Here is a 25,090-nt window from a genome sequence, read left to right on the forward strand (position 1 = left end):
ATACATGTAGTAGCCTTCATAACACTGCATAAATTTCAAATGAATAAGAAAATTGTCAACCTAGGTTGAGGAAGTAACAATCATGCACTTTTACAATGACAACATTTTATAAAAAAAACCTAATTTGTGTTTATCCAAATCAGTTGTGTGAGATGTTACGTCTGCAATATAATTTGAGTTATTTCCCTTAGAATGCAAATTGTCTTTGAACACATGTATAAAGGCTTTTTTTCTGAATAAAATATGTTTAAATTACAATACAAATGTACTTCACGAAAAACCAAAAGTGGCAAATCAACAATAAAAATTTAGCCTGTTTCATCATACCATATGAAAGGGGTTTCTTTGGTTGTAAGAACATCCCATTTTGTATAGTTTATTTGTTGTACTTGTCAAATGGATCACTCTTCTTTACAAGTGGCATACTAGGTGGCTTAATTTGACTCTGTGATGAAACTCTTGTTTTCTTCTGCAACCAATATTTAAACTATGATGCATTGACAAATTAACAAATAAACACTTCAATTTTGATAAGATTGATGAATTCAGTAGTTTTTGTCTCAGATTCTATGAATATTGCAATAAAAAAAAGACATAGGGATTCTTGTCCAGAGGCAGTGGTGTTAGCTCTTTGGTTTAATTTTTGCTTAATAATCTGTTTGGTTTCTTGGAAATGATTTTTTTCTCAGTTATTATAAGTAATGGGACACAATATTTGGGATATAGAATCAATGAAGGGTATACATGACTGTCAAATAGAGAATTAACTTGACCTTGAACACATTTCATGATCAGTGACCAGTGGTTAAGTTTGTTGTATTAAATAATGTCTGTCTCTCAGATTTTATAAGCAGGAGGTCACCTGTACCTGGTGTATGAAATCATTTTTGTATATATAAAAAAAGAAGATATGGTATGATTGCCAATGAGACAACTCTTCACAAGAGACCAAAGTAACACAGAAATCAACAACTAAAGGTCACCGTTCTTCAACAATGAGCAAAGCCCATACCACATACTTAGCTACAAAAGGCCCCGAAATGACAATGTAAAACAATTCAAACGAGATAACTAACAGGTCTGTAAAGCAGTTTCTCATAGCTTGACCTCATTTTCATGGTTCATTGGTAAATGTTGAGTTTTTAGTGGTTATGCTAGTTTTCAGATCTGCAAGCAATAGGTCAACAATATACAGTATATGTAATTATTGTAAGAGATACATGTCTGTCTCGCTGGGTTCATGACCATTACTTTATTTCTATGGATCTCGATAATGTAAGTTTATATGAAATCTAGCATGTTTACTGTTTTGTTTATTTATTAGAATAATGAAGAACACATCCATAACATGTGTGCAATCACTGTGCACAGTTTATATCTAGAGGTCATGCCATACAGTGACCTATAGCTGCTTACATCTGAATTATTTGGTCTCCAGTGGAGAGTTTCTCATGGGCAATTATATCGCATCTTCCTATTTGAATCAATATTTGAAAATTTATAAATATTTATAAATGAAAAAAAAGAACACAACAGGTACTGTCTTAATTTAAGACAGTCTGAGTGCTATTGCTTCTGGCCCCACTCTTGACTCTGGCAACATGTAATAATACCTGCAGATATAACAAGGAAATTTTCTCTGTAGGTAATCCAGATATTTCACACTGTGCTACTGTTGGGGCAGCAACCCAACAAAGGGTTGTCCGATTCATCTGAAAATTTCAGGGGAGATAGATGTTAACCTGTTAAACAATTTTACCCCCATGTCACATTTGCTCTAAATGCTTTGGTTTTTGAGTTATAAGCCAAAAACTGCATTTTACCCCTATGTTCTATTTTTAGCCGTGATGGCTGGGTCACCGGACACATTTTTTAAACTAGATACCCCAAAGATAGTTGTGGCCAAGTTTGGATGAATTTGGCCCAGTAGTTTCAGAGGAGAAGATTTTTGTAAAAGATTACTAAGATTTACGAAAAAATGGTTAAAAATTGACTATAAAGGGTAATAAATCCTAAAGGGGTCAACTAACCATTTGGGTCATGCTGACTTATTTGTAAATCTTACTTTGTTGAACATTATTGCTGTTTACAGTTTATCTCTATCTATAATAATATTCAAGATAATAACCAAAAACAGTAAAATTTCCTTAAAATTACCAATTTAGCGGCAGCAACCCAACAACGGGTTGTCCGATTCATCTGAAAATTTCAGGGTAGATAGGTCTTGACCTGATAAACAATTTTAGCCCTGTCAGATTTGCTCTAAATGCTTTGGTTTTTGAGTTATAAGCCACCATGGCTAAAAATAGAACATAGGGGTAAAATGAAGATTTTGACTTATAACTGAAACCAATGCATTTAGAGCAAATCGGACATGGGGTTAAATTGTTTATCAAGTTTAGATCAATCTGGCCTGAAATTTTCAGACGAATCGGACACCGGTTGTTGGATTGCTGCCCCTGAATTGGTAATTTTTAAGGAAATTTTGCCGTTTTTGGTTATTATCTTGAATATTATTGTAGATAGAGATAAACTGTAAACAGCAATAATGTTCAGTAAAGTAAGATCTACAAAATATTTTCCTCTGTAACTAATGGGCCAAGTTCAATATAGATGAAGATAATTGTAAGTAGCAAGAATGTTCAGTAAAGTAAGATCTACAAACACATCACCAAAACACAATTTTGTCATGAATCCATCTGTGTCTTTTGTTTAATATGCACATATACCAAGGTGAGCGACAAAGGCTCTTAAGAGCCTCTAGTTTTTTTAACTTGAAAACATTTTCAGTAGAAATAAAACTTTCATTTATTTTATTAAATTTCCTCATTCTTTACTTAGATAAATCATTGATTGATAAAAATCAGGGTGTTAAGGTCTCGAACTAGAGGCTACTAGGAGTCTGAATTGCTCAAAGGGATTTCTGTCTTAATAACATACTGGTTCTTCTATCCTCATACTCATATACTCAGAACTACAGTGCTGTCTCATAGACTTATACATTTCTACTTTTCATTGTTATATTATGCCCCACCTACAAATAGTAGAGGGGCATTATGTTTTCTGGTCCGTGGGTCCGTTCGTTTCTTTGTTCGTCCGTCTGTCCCGCTTCAGGTTAAAGTTTTTGGTCAAGTTAGTTTTTGATGAAATTGAAGTCCAATCAACTTGAAATTAAGTACACATGTTCCCTATGATATTATCTTTCTTATTTTAATGCCAAATTAAGAGTTTTTACACGAATTTGATGGTCCACTGAACATAGAAAATGATAGTGCTAGTTGAGCATCCATGTACTAGGGATACATTCTTGTTCATCTTATATTACCATAATTTATCTGCCATTGTATGCAATGGTTTAAGTTTAGATAAAGACAAAATATTAGTGAAAAGTGTTTTAATATAAATTAATAACAATATTCCGAGTTAAGACTACCAGTAATAATTAATACCATAAATACATATAACAAATATCTCTGATTACAATAAATAAATAGGCAAGTTACCCGACTCTTATCACAATCATAATTAATATCTTCTAATATGCTGTACATAGTACAACAAGTTCTACAAAACAAGTAAAGCTGTTTTACAATGGCACATCTGTGTTGATATAGAATAGCAAAATACATTGAAGACTCAGGCTTTAAAAACATGTAATTTTCTGAAATGTTCAGACTTTTGACATTAGAAATAATTTTGTATGTAGTGTAGTTCATATAATATAAAATTGAGAATGGAAATGGGGAATGTGTCAAAGAGACAACAACCCGACCAAATAAAAAACAACAGCAGAGGGTCACCAACAGGTCTTCAATGTAGCGAGAAATTCCCGCACCCGGAGCATACATTTACATCATTTGTAAGGCAAATGAAACATTGGGTTATCTTTCTTGAACCAGAAAAATAAAATCTCCTTAAATTAAACATTGACATTGAACATACTTAAATAGGTGCAGTTAAACAGTTACATATAAACATGATTAAATTTTTTCTGCTTTTAAGTTAGTAACATGCAATGCTGTACATGTGTATATCAATTTGAATCAAACTATTTTTTAAGAAATTCATCATAAACATGACAGAAATTAATTCAGGCAGAGTAAAATAGCTCTTTTTACATAAGTTATGTTTTTGTTGTTAATAACTGTATTAAATATTTTAAGTTGACAACTTGAATAATTGATTAGAAATTAAATTTCTATTGACATATCAGTTCTTGATAAAATATCAACTAGACTTCTTGCACTGTTTATGTCATATTAAAGCATATTCAATGTTAAAAAAATCACATATACTATGTGCTGAGTTCCAACAAATTCAATAATAAATCAAATTTTAACTGGCCATATTGTCAACCAAAAAAGTTGTGGGAAATATTAATCATTGCTTTGTGACAATGTTATTCATTGGACAAACACTAATATCTGGTCCAACTTTATAACTTCCCTGTATTCCATTTTCTGATTGGTTGATCTTTTAAGGAAGATGTAATGTTAAACAAAAATGATCCAGCACCAAATAAATTAATATATTATACAACTAAAATGAGGTAATCTATATAAAAAAAAGTTTAAATTTGAATTCTAAACAAAACTTATGATTATATATATATATATAATTAGTACCGGGAATTTTCAACAATGAATTTTACTAAATGTGTAATTATTTTAACCTATAAAAAGAAATGTGGTTATAGTTCAAAATGAAGAAGGTAAATTTTTGGGATTATTTTGTCCATAATATTAATGTTAATGAAAAATTTGTTTGAGGAATTGAGCAGGGGCAATGTTGTAAATTATTTCAAAGCACATGTATTTGGAAGTCAAATGAACTGTGTAGTTTTGAAAACTTATTTTTTAAGAAATAATAGCTATGTTTATAAAGAAAATACTGGGGAATACATATTAAAATTGAAGGCATTTAGAAATATCTATGTTTTTAGAGACAATTAAGCCTAAATTGTAGTTTATCCATGTTATTCATACATGATCTTAGTATCTTGACATGGAATAACATCCAATAAATCATAAATTTGGTCACATTTAATTATTTTAAAAACATTTAAACTCATTTATAATTCTAATTAGTTTATGGCAGATCTTATTTGAAGAATATTTAAACCAGCAATTTACTACAATTACATGGATTGCAATAAAATACAAAGAAATCATTTCCATCCACAGTACAAATAGATTAAATTCATTCTAAATTTGTCTGGATTTTTTTTTTTCATCATTACACACATTTCCACATTTTGACTTTTTCAGATTTATTGAATGAGTCAGTAGTATAAATGAAGTTTTAAAAAGTGTAAGCATTTATAGGTCATTTCTTAGTACATAACATAAAGGGAGATAACTTTTCAGACATTTTAGCTGATAATGAGACCTTATAAAAGAGTGTTATAAAACTATCTCCACTTAAAAAAATATCAAGTTTATGTAGAACATGTATTAAGACATAATAAATTTGTTCTATACTATCATTAGTCAAATCTGATTGCACAAATACATTTATATCACAATGATTTCAGTTAATACTTAATTCCCTGCTACAAAAAATAGACCTCAAATAAATAAATTTTCCCCCATAATAAATACTAAACAAATTAGACATGACACTACATTGTTACTGACATATATCAACAGCTTTTTCAACAATTTCACTGTTACTTGAATCTTCTCGAACTATGACCCTTGACCCTACAGGTGATGAAGATTTTAAACTATGTCTATATGCTAACTTGACATGTTTTCCTGAACCAAGTTTTTGTAAAAGTTCTGGACTAACATATTCTGTTGGAAGCTCATATCCACTACATACATTTGGAGGCGCCATTGACCTATTGGTTAATCTCTTATAACGAGGGGAAGCATAGCCATAAGGTACAGGATTTAATGTATTTATCAAGTCTTTAGTCGTATCGTCAAATTTCTTTTTATGCTTAGGTGGTTTTTTAAACAATCTTTTCTTACGAATTTCAAATCTTTTTTCTGAATCTGAACACATCTGACTTTCATCTGGCAGTGTTTGTTTCAATGTTAAGTTCTCTACTTGTTGTACAACAGTGTCAACCTGGGCACTTTCTGTACACGTCAAATCTTGATTCTGAGGTGAATCTGTTTCATTTCCTTTAAGAATATCACTCACAGCATTGGCATTCTGATTCAAATCAAGTGGCTTTTCACGTTCGAGTGTTCCTATTAAACTAATGTATGATTGGTCATTCAAAAGAGACCTTGTAGAATTAGGAGGGGCTTCACTGTCATCCTCACCAATGGTTTCCTGGGGGGATTCAGATTTTCCATTTTTTGCATATCGATTGTGTATCAATTTAAGATTCACTTTGGCTTTTGCAGAGGCTGAACGTTTCTTTTCACTCTTGTCTTTTTTCCGCATATTTTTTTCTGATTTTGACCTTTTGAATCTCTCTGTTTTTTTAACGTTTCCTCTCTTACTGTCCTCCTTAGCACTTGTCGCTGAAATCAATTTTTGGAACCCTGTACCAAGAGCACTCTCAGATTTTATTGTTTTCATTTTTTCAGATTTGCTCTTACTGTCATCAGAAACAATGGAGTCTATTTTTTTGGAACTTGTAAAACCAGCAGGTTCACTTCTTGTGGTTAAAAGTATATCAGATGGCAATGGCTTTTTGTTTCCAGAACATGAGTTTACAACATCTTTGACAACATTTTCAACTACTGAGTTATTTAAATGTATATTACTGTAATCTGATAATGTTAATTGTTTAATACCATCCTTGACACTTTGAACATCATTTTGTACTTGAGTACTTATAATATTACTCTTAACAACTTGGGTTAATTCATTCGCGGATGATTCATTTATCACATCAGTAGTTTTGCTTTCCTGTTCAGGTACAGTTCGATCTAAAGAAGGCACTATGCTGTCAGTTAAATTAACAGCTGTTTCTATAGATTTTTCTTTCACCACAGAATTAGAGGTATCATCATCTTTCTTACTTGCAGATTTGTTCTCACTATTTAGTGATGATATTTTCTCCAATAATTTAGGTCTACCTGACGGAACATTTTTATCCATATTTTTGGTTGTTTTGATAGGTAATGGTGCCAACTTTTCCGGTGATATTTTTATTTTCTCAGCAGTAGACACTGGTTTGGCTTGTGTAATTTTTCCACTACCAATTTTACCATTTGGAGGACGTGTTGTCATTGCACTATTTCTCCCTGACAGATATTTGTCTAGCTTTGCTGGTGCTGGTGATCTTGTATTAGGAACCCTTGTTGAAAAATCCCTTTTTTGTCCGTTGTTATTTGGGCCATTTTTCTTAATATCATTTAAAAGACGATTAGGTCCATTTTTAATTGTTGCAGTTCCCATATTGTTTTTCATTGATCCAGTGCTTCTGACCCCTCGTCTTCTGAACGACTCACTCTTATATCGTTTATCGTCATCAGAACTACTTTCAGATGATGACTCTGTCTCTGAATCAGAGGATTCGTCAGAAGAACTCTCCATACGCCTCCGCCAAAAAGCATTTGTAATAGGTTGTGTTGAAGCTTTTTGTTTTGGTCTGTTAGCTGCTCTCTTAGCATATTCAGGAGAACACTGAAAGCATATTAACAAAGTATTAGAAAAGTTATCAGAAATCATGAGTAAAAGCTCTCATACTTGATGAAGCACTTTTCACTGCACTTGAGGCAAACATGTCTTTTTGGGAAAAGCTGTTGCTCATATCTTAATATTAATGACTAGATCTCAAAATGAGGCTATTTTGATATTTTTTACTGTTTTGCACAATATACAAGAAGTTGTTTGAAACCCTAATGTCAATATCAAGACAAAATTCAAATACATTACATACCAATATCTGAAAGACTCATGTCTTAAGAACACCTAATGATTCTATTCAGTTGATTTAAAATACTTTTTAATTTTCAAGTTCAAGAGGACAAATAAGTGTCATTGTCATACCTTAGTTCTATAATGAACAAATCTGCTTTGTATCAATCTGAAGAGGTAAGCCCTTTACAACTGATTTTTTTAAATTTGTTATTTTGTACAGTTCCACCTCTGTCCCAGGTTAGAGGGATCTTTGGTGCCTTTAAACATGTTTAACCTGCCACATTCTTTATGTGCCTGTCTCAAGTCAGGAGTCTGGAATTCAGTGCTTGTAACTAGTTCATGTCTGTCATATTTGTATTTTATAAATTAGGTCGTTAATTTTCTCAAATTATTTTTTTCATGTCTGAGCATTTTAGAGCAGACTATACGGTATGGGTTTTTCACATTGCAGAATACGTACCGGCTCCCTATAATTGCTTACATCCACTTCATTTGAACTTTGGTAGATAGTTGTCTCATTGACAATCAAATAATTTCCTTTTTTCATAACAATGGCAAAATTTTGACAATTTTATATGTAAACCTACTATAAGAAGTGACCCTTCATTCTGTATAATTAGTTGTTCAATTTCAGACTTCCATCCTGTAATCCCAGCAAACTTCTGTACACTTCCAATTAAATCACCTAAAATTCAACAAAAATATCTTTACCACACAAATCTCATTTTGTTGTTCCTCATAAAGGTAAACAAAAGGTAAATCATTTAGTTGTTTTTGCATGCACTTTATATTAGCAAGTTTTTTTCATTAAAATACAGAAGTGTAGCATTTTTATAATGTATTTCGTATTAACCCTTACCATGCTGAATTGTCATCAGAAATTGTCTAAATTTCAAGTATTTGTAAAAATATGCAAATGATATGCAAATGAGCTGTACCCTGATGCTGATGCATACTGATTGCAATAAATCTAAGATAGGGGTTCATGGGGTGGGGTGCTCGGGAATTAGCCCCAAAGTTTGTTCTCGGGTGCACGTGCAAAAGGCGTCAATTTTTACCCTTTTTCGTTCTTTTTCTCGACCTGTAAGTCAGAGAGATGCTAATAGATGCATCCATCTGTAGTTTTCATGTAGAGTGGACCCCAGTGACACTTTTATCACAACAGTTGTTAGGTCAGAGTGAAACTGATCTGGGTTCATCAGTGTAAAGAAGGTAATTTGCACCAAAATTGACAAAATTTCCGATTTTTTCCTGATTTTGAAATTTAACTGGACTTGCAACCGGAAGCAGTTATTTCCTTGGCGTATTTTAATAATAAACACAATCAGTAGTTATGTGCCTTTAGGTTAACAGTATTTGTCAAGGTTTCAGTCCTCTTAACTCCGTGTTTCAGACTGCCAAGGTAAGCCCATCCCTCCAAAAAAAACAATTTTGTCTGAAATCAAATTTGAAGTTCGTATTTGAGCTCAAAATGAATATTAAAAGTGAGAAACATGACAATCAATAGTGTCAGATTGAGGAAATGTGCATACACTATGAATTAAATGGCATTACGATGACCTCACAATGTATGGAGCGTCATTGATGCCAAAATAACGGTGGTCTAGATACGGCCGTAATATTACGGCCCCCGCACGACAAGGGTTAACAAAGCAATAACCTGCAACATAATTGCACCTTTCCGTAGTCAGGTATGTCTAGCTTTTGTTTATAGTCTTTTGTATTTATTATGTTTTGTTTCATTTGTAAAGTTCAGAGTTAAGTGTAGCATCCATTTCGCTCAACTATTATACATATTGTTTAGAGGCTAGCTAGAGCCTGCCTCTGGAGGTGGAATTTTTTCACCATGTTGAAAACCCATTGAAAGCCATATAATGTTTTCTACTTTTTGGTTTGGGTGTTGTATCTTTAACACATTCCAGTTTCCATTCTCTATTCTCATTGTGATGTGATGGATCCTCAGCTTAAACTTCATGTTTAATATCTAATCTAATCTTATTTACACAAAGGAATAAATCTTAAAGTAAATGTTCAAAGTTTCTTGAAAAATATAGCACCTTGTCCTACGAAATATTTACCTGATGCTACAACATCCTGAGACCGTTTACCATTTTTAAATGGACCTACAGCATTCCAGTTAAATAACACTCGTGGTACACCATACTTCACAGTATCTATAATACCTGCAAATGGCTGCACCTAAAATTACATTAACATATTTAAACAGATTTAGTACATTGTACACAAAAGTAAGTGTGATTTCAATTCAAATTTATGAAAAAGCTCAAATGTGTTTTTTTTTAATTTATCATTCTATTTTAACACTATTTTTCAACGTGGGAGTGCAAATTCAAGACTGCCAAGTTAAGTTCAACATAGGTCAAATGAATAAAGGTTGGTTTCACGTAAAATTATTGTCTGGTAGACAATAATAAAAATACAGGTATGTAACAGTAACTAGAGGCTCTAAAGAGCCTGTGTCGCTCACCTTGGTCTATGTGCATATTAAACAAAGGACACAAATGGATTCATGACAAAATTGTATTTTGGTGATGGTGATGTGTTTGAAGTTCCTACTTTACTGAACGATTTTGCTTCTTACAATTATATCTATCATGAACTTTGCCCATTAGTAACAGAGAACTATATTTGGTAAAAATTTACATAAATTTACCAAATTAATGAAAATTGTTAAAAATTGACTATAAAGGGCAATAACTCCTTAAGGGGTCAATTGACCATTTAGGTCATGTTGACTTATTTGTAGATCTTACTTTGCTGAACATAATTGCTGTTTACAGTTTATCGCTATCTATAATAGTATTCAAGATAACCAAAAACGGCAAAATTTCTTTAAAAATTACCAATTGGAGGGCAGTAACCCAACAACCAGTTGTCCAATTCATCTGAAAAATTCAGGGCAGATAGATATTGACTTGATTAACAATTTAACTTCTTGTCAGATTTGCTCTAGATGCTTTGGTTTCATAGTTATAAGCAAAAAACTGCATTTTACCCCTATGTTCTATTTTTAGCCGTGGCGGCCATCTTGGTTGAATGGCCAGGTCATCGGACACATTTTTCAAACTAGATACCCCAAAGATGAATGTGGCCTAGTAGTTTCAGTGGAGATTTTGTAAAAGATAACTTAGATTTATGAAAAATGGTTAAAGATTGACTATAAAGGGCAATAACTCCTAAAGGGGTCAACTGACCATTTTGGTCATGTTGACCTATTTGTAGATCTTACTTTGCTGAACATTATTGCTGTTTACAATTTATCTCTATCTATAATAATATTCAAGATAATAACCAAAAACAGCAAAATTTCCTCAAAATTACCAATTCAGGGGCAGCAACCCAACAACCGATTGACCGATTCATCTGAAAATTTCAGGGCATATAGTTCTTGACCTGATAAACATTTTTATCCCATGTCAGATTTTCTCAAAATGCTTTGGTTTTTGAGTTATAAGCCAAAAACTGCATTTTACCCCTATGTTCTATTTTTAGCGGTGGCGGCCATCTTGGTTGGTTGACCAGGTCACGCCACACATTTTTTAAACTAGATACCCCAAAGATGATTGTGGCCAAGTTTGGATTAATTTGGCCCAGTAGTTTCAGAGGGGAAGTTTTTTGTAAAAGATTACTTTAATTTACGAAAAATGGTTTAAAATTGACTATAAAGGGCAATAACTCCTAAACGGGTCAACTGACCATTTTGGTCATGTTGACTTATTTGTAGATCTTACTTTGCTGAACATTATTGCTGTTTACAGTTTATCTCTATCTATAATAATATTCAAGATAATAACCAAAAACAGCAAAATTTCCTCAAAATTACCAATTCAGGGGCAGCAACCCAACAACCGATTGACCGATTCATCTGAAAATTTCAGGGCAGATAGATCTTGACCTGATAAACATTTTTACCCCATGTCAGATTTCCTCAAAATGCTTTGGTTTTTGAGTTATAAGCCAAAAAATGCATTTTACCCCTTTGTTCTATTTTTAGCCGTGGCGGCCATCTTGGTTGGTTGACCAGGTCACGCCACACATTTTTTAAACTAGATACCCCAAAGATGATTGTGGCCAAGTTTGGATTAATTTGGCCCAGTAGTTTCAGAGGAGAAGATTTTTGTAAAAGATTACTTTAATTAACGAAAAATGGTTAAAAATTGACTATAAAGGGCAATAACTCCTAAACGGGTCAACTGACCATTTTGGTCATGTTGACTTATTTGTAGATCTTACTTTGCTGAACATTATTGCTGTTTACAGTTTATCTCTAACTATAATAATATTCAAGATAATAACCAAAAACAGCAAAATTTCTTCAAAATTACCAATTCAGGGGCAGCAACCCAACAACCGATTGACCGATTCATCTGAAAATTTCAGGGCAGATAGATCTTGACCTGATAAACATTTTTACCCCATGTCAGATTTGCTCTAAATGCTTTGGTTTTTGAGTTATAAGCCAAAAACTGCATTTTACCCCTATGTTCTATTTTTAGCCGTGGCGGCCATCTTGGTTGGTTGACCGGGTCACGCCACACATTTTTTAAACTAGATACCCCAATGATGATTGTGGCCAAGTTTGGTTTGATTTGGCCCAGTAGTTTCAGAGGAGAAGATTTTTGTAAAAGTTAACGACGACGGACGACGGACGACGGACGACGGACGACGGACGCAAAGTGATGAGAAAAGCTCACTTGGCCCTTCGGGCCAGGTGAGCTAAAAAGCTTCAAAATGCTAAATGGGAAGTTAACAGTGATGGGTTCATTTATACTTTTTTTTTAAAACTTTTTGTACAAAACCCTGCATTAAGATTAAAGAATAATTTTTAATGGAAATCGTAGTTACTATCCATTTTAGTGGATGCAATGTTAAGCAGTGGCGGATCCAGAAATTTACATTAGTGGGGGCCCACTGACTGACCTAAGAGGGCTCCAGTCACGCTTCAATGATTCCCTATATAAGCAACCAAATATTTCCCAAAAAGGGGGCCCCACCCTGAATCCGCCTCTGTTTAGAATGTATAGTTGAGCCTCATTTTATCATTTGCAACTTTTTAGGAAATATTTAATAACCTTACCGTATTTGTACTTTTTCACATGCACTTATTCTATAGAATGTATGTTTTGCTTGGATGGTTAATTATTTATTATACACTGTATTTCATTCTTTTTCATAACATGATTTAGGAGATAATGGTGTCATATTTTCAGCTCTGACAGCATCAACAGGTGATTTGATGGTCACAAATTAAGTTTACTGGTAACGCATTAGCAGGTATTTTTCTGGGAGAAGACTTTATAAGTTTGATTAACTTGTGTCTCATCCCTTTTGCACATTTACGCAAATAAAATATGTTTAAACTAAACAAATCACCATTTTATGGCTTCGGAGTTAAAAATACAATATTGCTATCTCCCTTCTAATAAAACTGACAGAAAACAACACCAAACCATACATTTAAAATCTGTCATACGCTGTTTGTGCTGGCACATACATTTCATAGCATCAATTGTGAATTGATGCAATGAAAGTTTGCGTCATTATCCAATCAAAACGATTGTTACAAACTATATTGAATTAGAATGATTACTGACTTACCTCCAGTGATGTTCCCATAACAATGACTAGATCAGTTTGTAACATGTCTCTGAGGTACAAATAAAATCTCTGTGGTAAGTCTTCTCCAAAGAACACAATATCAGGTTTTACAATACCCTGCAATTAAATATAAATTCTGATAATGAACAATTTAGGGATTGTTATTATTGATCTGCCTCATTGAAGAGCCCTATAAAATACCTAAAAATTCAAATGTTACTTTTTAGATATCCAGAATTCTAATATAATATGTAGATGGATCAGCAAGTAATTTAATTTTTTTTTGTTTATAACAAATAATTAATATTTTTTTTGAAAATATCATTGATCTATCACACATTGTATATCAAACTGACTTAACCCTTTAGCCCCCAATCCCGCCTTTTAGGTGAAATGGCGACAACAATTCTTTGATGGCCCGTATGACCCTCCATACTTTTTTTGAACTGCCCCAGCTGAACTGTCATGATAGCAGGGACTTCAACCAAGCAATTCTTGGTCCCTACACTCTCCTCAGATGTCTGTTCATGAAAATATGGCACTTTGAACGCCGTTTAAGAGTTCAAATTCGGAAAAACGGGAAAAGTAGCCAAAATCAGGAGGGGGTTGGCATCTTTTGATGGCCACTACGTAACTGGGAGTGACTGTAGGTATAAACTATTATCATAAATGCATGCATAGGTGGTTCAGGAACACAACAAGGTATAATATGGCCAATAGGAATCTAGTCTGTAAAATCTAGGTCACCGTTTTGTCAAAAATCAGTAAAAACAGACATTTAGGCAGACCTTAATTGACAATAATAATTCCCCAGCAAGACACTCAAGTCCCACATACTCCCAGTTAGCATGAATGGACTGCTGTAACTATAGGGTAATACCCTAATGACAAAGAAACACAGTGTTGTCAATGTTCACCTCTCAAGGTCGTTTTAAAATTGGAAAATAGACGGAAAATTACCATTTTTTAGTGGGGGTGGGTTTAAACCCACGAGAAAATATTTGCATATGATTGCAAATTTTTTAAAATGCCTGATTTTCCAGAAATCTCTTGGGGGCGAATGAGTTAAGCAGAAAAACTTTATAATTATTGACGTTGCAGGCAAGACAAAAATCTCCTTAATGTACATTTGCTTATATATTTTTAATGCATATAAATCTTACAAGTATGGATATAAAAAGCAACTTTGGGCAAGATGTCAACAGGCAACACCTAAAACTGAAAGCATCTGGAGCGCCACATACAGTCTTCAACACTAGACAAGTGTCTAGTTCTAAACCAACTGAAGTGGTGTCGTTGAACAAAGATAACCAAAGTTCTGTCATGAACACCAGATTCTATAAAAGGACAAATATATAACACTCTGAAACAAGAATGTGTCCAATGCACATGGATGCCCCACTCACACTATCATTTTCTCTGTTCAATGGACCGTGAAATTGGGTAAAAAATCTAATTTGGCATTAAAATTAGAAAGATCATATCAAAGGGGACATGTGTTCTAAGTTTCAAGTTGATTGGACTTCAACTTCATCAAAAACTACCTTGACCAAAAACTTTAACCTGAAACTCCCACTTTCATTTCCTATGTTCAGTGGACCGTGAAATTGGGGGTCAGAACTCTAATTTGAAATTAAAATTAGAAAGATCATATCATAAGGAACATATATACTAAGTTACAGGTTGATTGGACTTCAACTTCATCAAAAACTAACCTGAATCTGGACAGACGAACGAACGAACGAACAGACGGACGGACGAACGGACGCACAGACCAGAAAACATAATGCCCCTCTACTATCGTAGGTGGGGCATAAAAAAAAACAAAAGATACTGAAGGGATTATGGATATTGAACAGACACTATACGATCTACTTACAGGACAGCCTCTTTTGCCACATTTAGGTAATCTGTCTTTGAAAATGCTTTCCTAAAAATAAAAGTAAATCTTTTTATTGTTCAAAATCATACATTTGATTCTCATTAATTTACTCATTTCAGTCAATTATTGAGCAGGTACTGCCCCTGATGTATCAATACCGGGAATCATTTTATTTCCTGAGTAAATGTTCAGATAACATAGAGAGTTTTTTTCTACATGCCTCAATGACTGAGTGGTCTTAGCAACATTTTATGAACAATTAACATTAATCTACCTTCTAAATGGTATCCAAATTTCTCTTTCTTAGACACAATTTTTTTATTTTATAATTAGATTCAATATTTTAAAGAATTTTAATAAGGGTGTATCGTGGTTCATTCATGTTAAATCTTTTTTGTTTGTTAAATAAAGTATCCGTTTTCTTCATTTTTGTCACAACAAATTTACTATAATAAAAATTGTCCTTCGTAATAACCTGGAAAAGACATTTTGCACAAAGGAAATTTTACATAAAATGTTTAACCATGTTGTGGTTGTGGCACATCAAAATCAATCATGTAGTATTGTAGTATAGATGGCTTTCAAGCTAAGGGGAATTTATACTGGACTGGTTCAATACTGATAAAATTAACTTCTTGTCACTTCAAGTTTGAGATTCCCTTAACTAATAAATATGCAAAGGCTAATATAAAAGTTTCATGCAAAATAATATGTATAAACAAACCTTGACTTCTGACCCTTCTTTCTTACTACCACATATTGTACATGTAGCCCAGGAAAATGTCCCATGAGCCTCTACTAACTTCTCTGGTGGTAATCCTGCCACTGCAAAAATATCATGAAGAAATGTTAGAGCTAAGCTCATGTATAAATGGATTAATCTTTTTCAATAGTTTTTCTTCAATCTAACATTTTAAGAAAAAAACAATAATAATATGAATTATTTATTTATTTTTCATTCATTTTATTCTTGTGTAACATATTCTTCACCAACTTTTTACAAAAACAAGCAGTTGTTTGGCTAATGAAACACTTTGCAATAATTAAATACATGTTCTAAATATCAATCAATTTTAGAGTGTATCTGAACAGCAATTTGCTGTAATACAAAAGTGTTTTCAGTCACAGATAAAACAAAATATTTTTGTTCTTGTTTCATTGATATATACCCTTGCATATTTTTTTTATAAATACATATCCTTTAGACCTACATCTCTCTAAACCATCAATATTCTGTGTGTACATGCGGAGTAATTTGCCCTTGTCATACAGCATCCTCAGGAAGTAGTGTATGTAGTTCGGTCTGTATTTCCCTGATGGGTAGAGTTCTTTGGCAAGGGTGAAGAATGGTTTTGGGTTATGGTGGAAATAATCTATGTCAAATATAGCCTCTGGGTAAGGAATACGATACTGTGCGAGGTTGTCATACAATCCTGTCCCTGGTGTCCTATGAAAATATAACATAATATAACATTTCAAATTCTTAAAAATATAGTGGGGAAAACTGGACAAAAGTATGTCCCATACAAAGCCTTTCAGCTTTATTTCTAACAAATGAACACTATTTGAGGCTATCCATGCAAGTATTCTGAGTTTGTTTAGCAAATATGATGCTACCACATGTATCATGGTATAAATAGACATAAGGCCGTACAGTGACCTATAGTTGTTAATGTCTGTGTCATTTTGGTCTTTTGTGGATAGTTGTCTCATTGGCAATCATACCACATCTTCTTTTTTATATAACAATTTTTATGGAGAATTAAGCTGAGATATTTATGTAATGCCTGAATATATATAAAACCAGGTGCTCCACAGGGTGCAGCTTTATACGACCGCTGAGGTTGAACCCTGAACAGTTGGGGCAAGTATGGACACAACATTCAAGCTTGATACAGCTATGAAGATTGTGATAAAATTTTTGACATGATATAGGTTTCTGACACAAAACCTATGTCAATATCTTACAAATCTATTGTGCGATATTGTCCAATTAAAGATTTCTTCTTGAAACTTTTCAAAAATATGAAATTTGAGAAATTTTGTTTAACCCCTTAAAAAAATTGGACCCCCTCCAACTTGTTTTGGGCCCTTCATTCTTACACTAGTTCCATAACCCTTAAATTAAATCTCAATGCTTATGGTATTAAACATTGTCGTAGAATTTCAGAGCAATTGAAATACTTATACACAACTTATTGTCCTGAAACTAGAAAAATGCTTGTTTTGGCCCCTTTAGGCCCCTAATTTCTTAACCCTTGAGACCATAACCCCCCAAAATCAATCCCAACCTACCTTCCTTTTGTAGTTATAAACATTGTGTTAAAATTTTATTGATTTCTATTCACTTATACTAAAATTATTATCCGGAAACCATCTGTCTTTACACAACGCTGACGACGACGATGACGACGTGATACCAACATGCAACCAGTGATACTAATATACGACCATATAATGTTTTAATCAGTAAGAATATAAAACCAATAAATATTATTCTTTTTATCAGCTTTTTCTTTTTACCAATATGTTTTTGGTTAAGAATATGAAATGAAATGAAATTGTCATTGAAACTCTTTATACCTGTACAATCATTGAGATAGTTACTTGGTTGTATGAATGAAGTTGTGCAGATTTCATTGATAATTAAATTGTTGTGGATGGACATCAACATGTAACATTGCTGATTTGTTACATAACATCATTGTCTAATTTTTTTTCTATTATCAGGTCCTGTTCATGATTGTAGCATTGAAGCAGGATTTATATAAGAATCTTTATTAGCAAATGTACAAGTATAAAAAGGACATTAAATTATCAGGTGACAATTTACCTAAAGTCTGGAATGCCACTAGGGGTACTAATTCCAGCTCCTGCCACAACAACCACATTTTTGACCACTTCACTTGTCAGTAAATCAGAGACATCATCTAGGGTTTTAACTGGCTTCATCCCTGCACTGGTGGATAGCCTTCTGAAAAAAATAACAGCATTTATTTAATACAATGGTATCAACATTCTTCAGTCATTCTTTTTCAAATGTATTCATCTCTTTAAGGGGGTTCACGGGTCTAAATCATTTATATAGGATTTCTCTATATTTTTCTATTAATGAACTTTATCTAATAGTTAATAGAAAAATAAAATAAAAAAATGGGGTCACCGTTCATTTGCGCTCACAATCTGCCTTCGAAAGAAGCATACATCTTTGTAAAAGTGTTTTTTTTCTGTTGAACTAATAGGAGAAATAAAGGTAATATCGAAATAAAAAAAAAGAAATTTATTACAGAAATCGCTCAAATTTTACAATAATTTAGTTTAAGTACAGCATATATCGAAATTATATTAAAAAATATAGGTCACCGATGAGTTAAAAGAGATATTTCAATTTTAAAGCCAAAAAATGGCATTTTTCCACCAAAGGGAGATAATTTGGAACTTTTTCAATGATATTTACATTTTAAAAGTCATCTGGGGCCAACACGAATTAATTGTTTTGAATGTTTTTTGTACTATATGATAAAGTAACAACTACAAAAGGTAAATTTGTAATGAAAAACAAATGTTTAATTTTTTTCTGAAATTTTAATACCCTCGAGCCTCCTTAAGCATGAGAAATTGTATTGTTCTTATGGTGTATATTTAAACATGTAAAATGTTGTAAGTGGTAGATATATTTGCTGTATACTTACCAATATATAATTTGTCAAAACTTAAAACTTTTTTTTCAGTAATAGGAAAATAATAAATGCATTCTAATTAAAAAACTACAATAATGTTTCCATTGCAAGACATGCCTGTTGGCACTATCAAATGGCAATGTTCAGTGAACCTTGAAATAGTGTCAAAATTGTCACTTGGAACAAATATAATTTAATTTTAAAAGATCACTTAAAATAATTATGTGTACTAAATTTTAATTTAATATGACCACAACATCATGGTATTTACCTTAACTAGTACAGCCTACAACAATGAGCAAAGTTTATTGCTGCCGCTCAATTAGCATTCCTACATTTGTATGTCTAGCATTCTAGGACAAAAGAAAACCTGATATTTGATCTTTTGGACTATTTTTTTTCAATTCAGTAAAATCAAATATTTTCCTTAATTATCAATGGTCACCAATTCTATTGATGCCAGGAGTATATCAGTGAGACAGCTACACAACAATAAAATAAAACCAGAAGACATTTGAATGTTATAATATATTCCAAACGTATGTCTACCAACAACCAATTTATCAGGTTCAACCTACCTGTCTACTGTGGGCATTTTTTAAGCTTATCAATTAAATCAAATCTTCTAAACTGAAACCCTTTTAAAATGGAAACTATCTTGCAAGGAAAAAAAGATAATCAAGTTCGTATCAATAAAATATTAAATGAAATTGATTTAATTCTGTACAAACCTTGCCCTATTAATTCCCCGCTCCAGTACATTTGGTGGCTTTGGTAAGATAGAGGTTTCTGACTGTGTCTTGTAAACTGGAGTACTGTTAGCATGTACACCTCTACTCTGAGCCTTCAACCCTTTCAATGCCTGAGCTGATGGTGGCCGTCCCACTACAATAAAACCAATCAAATTTTACATAAATATTTATTATTTAATTTTAACCAGTTTGTTTACAGCCAAAATTGTATGTTGTTTCCATCAGATAAGACAGTTCAAGGTATTTTATTTAAAAACACTTATATTCATTCACTTTTAAGTCTATGATATTTTAAATGCAGAAAGATATAAACCTTTTAAACGGATTGTGCTATCTATAGATCATGAAATCTGGTTGCATTATTTCCTTCTTCCTCCTTTTCCCTCTTATTTTTTCTCTTTCCCTTTTTATCATGTCCCCTTTCAACGCAATACATATTTTGCCACTGGACATTAAGCAAACAACAAATAATCAATTAATATTAAAGATAGTTCATGTTTTTGTTCATCTGTAGCATGTAAAGGGTAATGAAGGCAATAAAAATGATAGCATCTAAGATTTCAATTATGAGAATCAGAAAATCATTTATATCATGTTATTTATCGATTTTTCATATGGCTGAATATTCAAACATAAAAACCGAATATGAATAAATATTAATGAATATTTCATGTAAAATGCATATACATAATTAAGTTTTATGGGGCAAACATAAAAAAATACCAGGTAGAACTTTACCTGAATGAACCAAATCTTCTGTATATAAGAATCTAACATATCATGTTGATAAGATAAATCCTATAAAAGGAGTTGTTAGGACATGGTGCAACATGTACATGCTGTATATATAGTTCAAGGCAAAATAAAATTTAAAAAAGAAATTGAAAGTGATTGAGAGGTGGGGGAATTAGTTAACTTGTAAAATAAAGGAAAATGATGTGTTATTTGGTAATAAATGCTGTTTCCCTTTTGTTCATGTCAGAAGTAAGGGATGCACCCTTTCTCTCATTTGAATCATCATTGTAAAGGGACAAATGTGTCAATTTTAAAATATTATTCTGTATATCATGGAAAAAAAATGAGTTGAAACATTTTTTTACCCATGGCAATGGTTGCATACCATATATGGTTTGAATAGTGTCAAATACACTATTTGTACTATTAACTTTGTTTCTTGTTTAGAATAAGCACCATACAACTCAAGGTAGCCTAATGAGAGAACTGAATTTGTTATTGTTGAAATCAATTTTCACACTATGGTAATATACATAAATATAGAACAGCCATTACAGTGTATATCTCATGTTTTTTGTAAATTTGAACCAAATACAAGAGTTTTATATTATAAAATATGGATATGAACATATATTTACCTTTTATTGGTGGGAACATATTTATTATCCAATCTTAACAAAATATGGTAACAAAAATCAAAGTTTTAAAGCAAACAAAATAAATTCACATTATGCTAGTAATATTAAGTTTCCAAAAGTGTGAATAACTAAAAATGTAACTTTTACCCATAGTTGAAAGGAAACATAAGGTTTTCAATTAAAGTTTGATTAGATCCAAATATTGATTTTGCCCGTACCCACAGCAAAGCAATTGTTAACAATAGAGATACATGAAAATAAGCCATTAGCTACTGAATATTTCCATTCAGACGTTTTCATATTTAATAAAGACGGAAGTTGCAAACTTTGTTCTATTCCCAAGAGATGATAGAAAATCCAATTATTACTGAATAAATGAATAGTGATGATGATGCAAAATGTTTCAACATGAATTGAGTGAATCCTTTTTAGTATTTTACAAAGTTAAGTAGTATCTGTCTGGCAGTATATATATGTTGACTGAATTTAAAACATCTGAAGTAAACATGAGTCCACATGCTGAGATGTCTCACTTGCCTTACTATCCATTGATTTTATGTTGAAAGTCTTAAATTTAAAGATAAGGTTTTACTACAAGTAGCACATAAACTTTACATTTTTAAAGATCCATGACAATGAAGTCATGAAATATCCTGTCAGACAAACATATACACCTTACAATTATTCCATACACCAAATATAGTTGAACTACTGCTTGTGTATTTGAACTAGAGGATCTAAAGAACCTGTGTCAATCACCTTGGTCTTTGTGCATGTTAAACAAAGGACACAGATGGATTCATAATAAAATTGTGTTTGGTGATGATGTGTTTGTAGATCTTACTTACTGAACATTCTTGCTGCTTACAATTATCTCTATCTATAATGAACTTGACCCAGTAGTTGCAGTGGAAAATATTTTGTAAAAATTAACAAAATTTATGAAATTGTTAAAAATTGACTATAAAGGGTAATAACTTCTTAAGGGGTCAATTGACCACTTTGATCATGTTGACTTATTTGTAGATCTTACTTTGCTGAACATTATTCCTGTTTACAGTTTATCTCTATCTATAATAATATTCAAGATAATAACCAAAAACAGCAAAATTTCCTTAAAATTACCAATTCAGGGTCAGCAACCAAACAACGGGTTGTCCGATTCATCTGAAAATTTCAGGGCAGATATATCTTGACCTTATAAACAATTTCACCCCATGTCAGATTTGCTCTGAATGCTTTGGTTTCAGAGATATAAGCCAAAATCTACAATTTATCCCTTTGTTCTATTTTTAGTCATGGCGGCCATCTTGGTTGGTTGGGCTGGTCATCGACATATTTTTTAAACAAGATACCCCAATACTGATTATTGCCAAATTTGGTTAAATTTGGTCCAGTAGTTTCAGAGGAGAAGATTTTTGTAAAAGTTAATGACGATGGATGACGGACGCCAAGTAATGAGAAAACCTCATTGGCCATTTTGGCCAGGTGAGCTAAAAACAGACCAAAACACAAAAACTTAACATTGACCAATGAACCATGAAAATAAGGTCAGGATTAGAAGATGCTGCTAGACCACATAAACACAATCATTCCATACACCAAATTTAGTTGACCTACTGCTTAAAAGACTGACCAAAACAATATTTAATCTAAGAAAAGGCACTTGAGTATAAAATTGTTCAATGTCAACTTTTCGAGATAACAAGATTGACATAGTTCAATTAGTGACAAACAGGTGAAATAAGTCCTTTTTTGTCAAGACAATCCATAGTAACAAATTATCCAGTGTTACTGTGTGTTGAAGAATAGAAACATGGGACACACATTGTACTTTGTCATTGATGTTGCAAACAAAATCTGAAGATATTGTGTTTTAACCTTATAAAAAAATCTTAGGAACTTATCCTTCTAAATATCCTTCTTTAACCTTCCCCTGGTGCCGAGGGGAAACATGTAATAATGGAAAATAGAAGTAAATAAAATAAAAATAAAATTGTCTTTTTATTATTTAAAACCTTACCTTAGGTGCAAATGAAATATTTTGATTTTGGTGTAAATGAAAAATGGTTTGTATCCACCGAAAATAAATTGCCAATTGGCACAAATGCAAAGTCCCACACCAATATGCCGTGTTATTTTGGAGTAGACAGAATAAAGTGTACCAGAATACTTTACCTATCAAGTAAGTATATACATGATATATATAGGAAAACCAACAACTTATCATAAGAGATAAATCTTTGCCTTCATTCTTGCCAAAATAAAGTCAAAATTGTCAAAATCAAATTTATGCACACCATACATAATTTTGCCTAAAAAAATGCAAACATCAAAGTATCATTGACAGTTTAAAAAAGAAACTAAATATGATCTGGACAAACTTTATGTTAAAAATCTACATAAATAAACCAGAACTAAAATGAGCACTGTTCTGAAAAGATAGATAATCAAATTGAAAAGATTACCATTTTATTTTTAAGAAAATTTAAACTGACTAACCTTATTAGATTTAAAAGTCTTTGGTCTTTATGTCATAAATCCAGATTACTATTATAAATCATTTGACTTTTGAACATTGAGCAAATAGTATCGATTTATAATCATGATAATAGAAGAATATGTAATATTGAATCTCGACTATTGCATTTCACTTAAATCACTTTGACTGATCAAGTGTACCTGATAGTAAAAGAAAAAACTCAAGGACATGTTTGCATTATATTACAGTATACAGTGCATCCATTTAAACCTTCTTTATTCATTTTATGTATGGCATGATTTAAACTTTATGGGTTTTAAACTACATACTCTAATACATGTTAGAGGTATGCATATGTTGTATCGGATGTATCCTTTCAACTCAATAATATAGATTCTATCTAAAACTAGACACATGTAAAGTGCATGTCATAAGACAGAAACCTGCCTTTATTCATATCTTGATATTTTTTTGTCCTTTGAGGATTTATGTGTTGGTTGCAGAGATCCTTATTTAATCTATGCTCAACTTTTCAATCTTAGGAAGATCTTGGGTTTGACATTTATCTCTAAATATTGATACTTTAAATTTTAGTGAGTTTATTTACTGTTAAAGTGTGTTCCATAGTGTGTGTGGACTTTTATGTGTTTGTACATCCTTGTTTCATACATAAAAATAAGGTCATTAACAAGAATTCCTTTTTACCCACTTCATTTACATGTCTTTAATAGTTATCCCATAAGGACGCGGTGTGTCAGTGTAAGATCGTCCCGATGGCCGGAGGCCAGAGGGTGATCTTACACTGACACACCAAGTCCGAATGGGATAACTATTTTACATCCCAGCTGTTTTAGATTAGACGAAAAAAAAAACATTTACAATTCATAAAATCTAGTTTAGAACGCCACACAACCATTATAATATACTTTATATATTACTATATGATGTATACCCTTTATGACCCCCTAACACGATGAGTAGATATCAAACAATGTCAACTCGCCCCACTGGCCAATCGGCCCACACTATATCGCCACTTTATGAAAAAATCGCCGCTCTTGTAACCGAATCGCCAAACTTTAAAAAAAAGTAAAATCAAATTGAACAATCGGTCTGACAACTCATTTATTTAACGAAAAGGGTTTAAACCCAACTGAGTAAATGTCTGCCAACTCGCCCCAGTTATAAAAATATCTTACTTCCTTTAAGTATGTTAAATTTCTGATAGTTCGTATCCAGTCGTCCTGGTGAAGTGGTATGTGTCGTGGCTTGATATGCTAAAGGTCTTTAGTTCGAATCCCAGCATATACACTGGATTTTTTCTACGTGAATTTTGATAGATAGTCTTCTCCGTAAAGTTAATTATAAGTTTTATACTGGATTTGACATTCCCGCCAAATGTTTAAGAACAAAGGAAAGCATGCATAACAAAGAAACTTAAACTAGGGCGATCTGGTAGGGGTGATCCGGCTCAG

The 25,090-nt window shown here is 32.4% G+C and overlaps 1 protein-coding gene across 3 annotated transcripts in view; it reads right to left on the reverse strand.

Annotated features, from left to right (window-relative positions):
• Positions 1 to 4,371: 4,371 nt before the first annotated feature.
• Positions 4,372 to 25,090, reverse strand: part of LOC139482616 (uncharacterized) — a 30,058-nt gene continuing 9,339 nt past the window's right edge. For 2 of the 3 annotated variants that reach the window (XM_071266530.1, XM_071266531.1), the window contains exons 2-10: positions 19,740 to 19,893; positions 18,162 to 18,302; positions 16,540 to 16,775; positions 16,053 to 16,153; positions 15,326 to 15,376; positions 13,447 to 13,563; positions 9,906 to 10,026; positions 8,415 to 8,512; positions 4,372 to 7,590 (exon numbers count right to left, since the gene is read on the reverse strand). In XM_071266530.1, the coding sequence (XP_071122631.1) occupies positions 5,629 to 7,590; positions 8,415 to 8,512; positions 9,906 to 10,026; positions 13,447 to 13,563; positions 15,326 to 15,376; positions 16,053 to 16,153; positions 16,540 to 16,775; positions 18,162 to 18,302; positions 19,740 to 19,893 (2,981 nt within the window). In that variant the 3' untranslated portion in view covers positions 4,372 to 5,628. Of the gene's footprint in view, positions 7,591 to 8,414; positions 8,513 to 9,905; positions 10,027 to 13,446; positions 13,564 to 15,325; positions 15,377 to 16,052; positions 16,154 to 16,539; positions 16,776 to 18,161; positions 18,303 to 19,739; positions 19,894 to 23,635; positions 23,818 to 25,090 lie in introns of those variants that run through there. The other variant, XM_071266532.1, reaches the window with a different exon arrangement.

This window comes from Mytilus edulis, chromosome 7 (genome assembly GCF_963676685.1).
Source record: "Mytilus edulis chromosome 7, xbMytEdul2.2, whole genome shotgun sequence".
In the NCBI taxonomy this organism is placed as follows: Eukaryota; Metazoa; Mollusca; class Bivalvia; order Mytilida; family Mytilidae; genus Mytilus; species Mytilus edulis.